This window comes from Pygoscelis adeliae, unplaced genomic scaffold (assembly GCF_000699105.1).
Source record: "Pygoscelis adeliae isolate BGI_AS28 unplaced genomic scaffold, ASM69910v1 Scaffold12, whole genome shotgun sequence".
Lineage (NCBI taxonomy): Eukaryota > Metazoa > Chordata > Aves > Sphenisciformes > Spheniscidae > Pygoscelis > Pygoscelis adeliae.
In genome coordinates this window covers 1,996,981-1,997,543 of record NW_008824290.1, presented here as the reverse complement: position 1 = coordinate 1,997,543, position 563 = coordinate 1,996,981, and the positions used below count along the sequence as shown (strand labels likewise).

The following is a 563-nucleotide window of genomic DNA, read 5'->3' as shown; positions in this document are numbered from 1 at the left end:
ACAGAGGGGACGTGAGACACTCCCATTGTGCACCTGGGTGGGACTGCGGTGGTGTAAAAGGGGTGGCAGCGCCGGGGATGCGGAGGTGCTGTCTGCAGACGGCATGGTATTCCCCGCTTGAGCCTCAGCCTTGCGCATCTGCACGCCATGTCGCCGCTTACACGCATCTGGGCAGTAGTCTAAGTAGCTGCTGGAACAGTTATTAAGATATTGTTACCCACCCAGCACAGCACTAATTAATTTCTAAATCAGTGGCCCACAGCTTTTGCTGGACAGACACTCGGCAAGATCCCCTGAATGCCCTCGGGCTTTCCTCTCCCCCGGGACCCTCCCGGCTGTCTCCGCCTCCCCTCAGGCGAGGCCGGTGCCGGGGGCCTCACAGCGGCAACGCCCCAAGAGCCGTTAACGGCCTCCTCGGGACCGCTCCGGGCGCGGAGGGCGAAGCCTCATGGAAAAGGGTGCCTCACGGAAAGCCGCTGTAAAAGCCTCGTCGGAAGAGGACACTTAAAAGCTGCCCTGAGGGCGGCCGGGGAGGGGGAAGCCGCCCCTCGGCAGCCGGCCCG

At 62.9% G+C, this 563-nt stretch overlaps 1 protein-coding gene across 1 annotated transcript in view; it reads left to right on the top strand.

Annotated features, from left to right (window-relative positions):
- Positions 1–297: 297 nt before the first annotated feature.
- PIM3 (Pim-3 proto-oncogene, serine/threonine kinase) overlaps positions 298–563 on the top strand; it is a 6,857-nt gene continuing 6,591 nt past the window's right edge. Inside the window, exon 1 of the mRNA XM_009318772.1 lies at positions 298–558. Coding sequence (XP_009317047.1) covers positions 298–558 — 261 coding nt within the window. The remainder of the gene's footprint in view (positions 559–563) is intronic.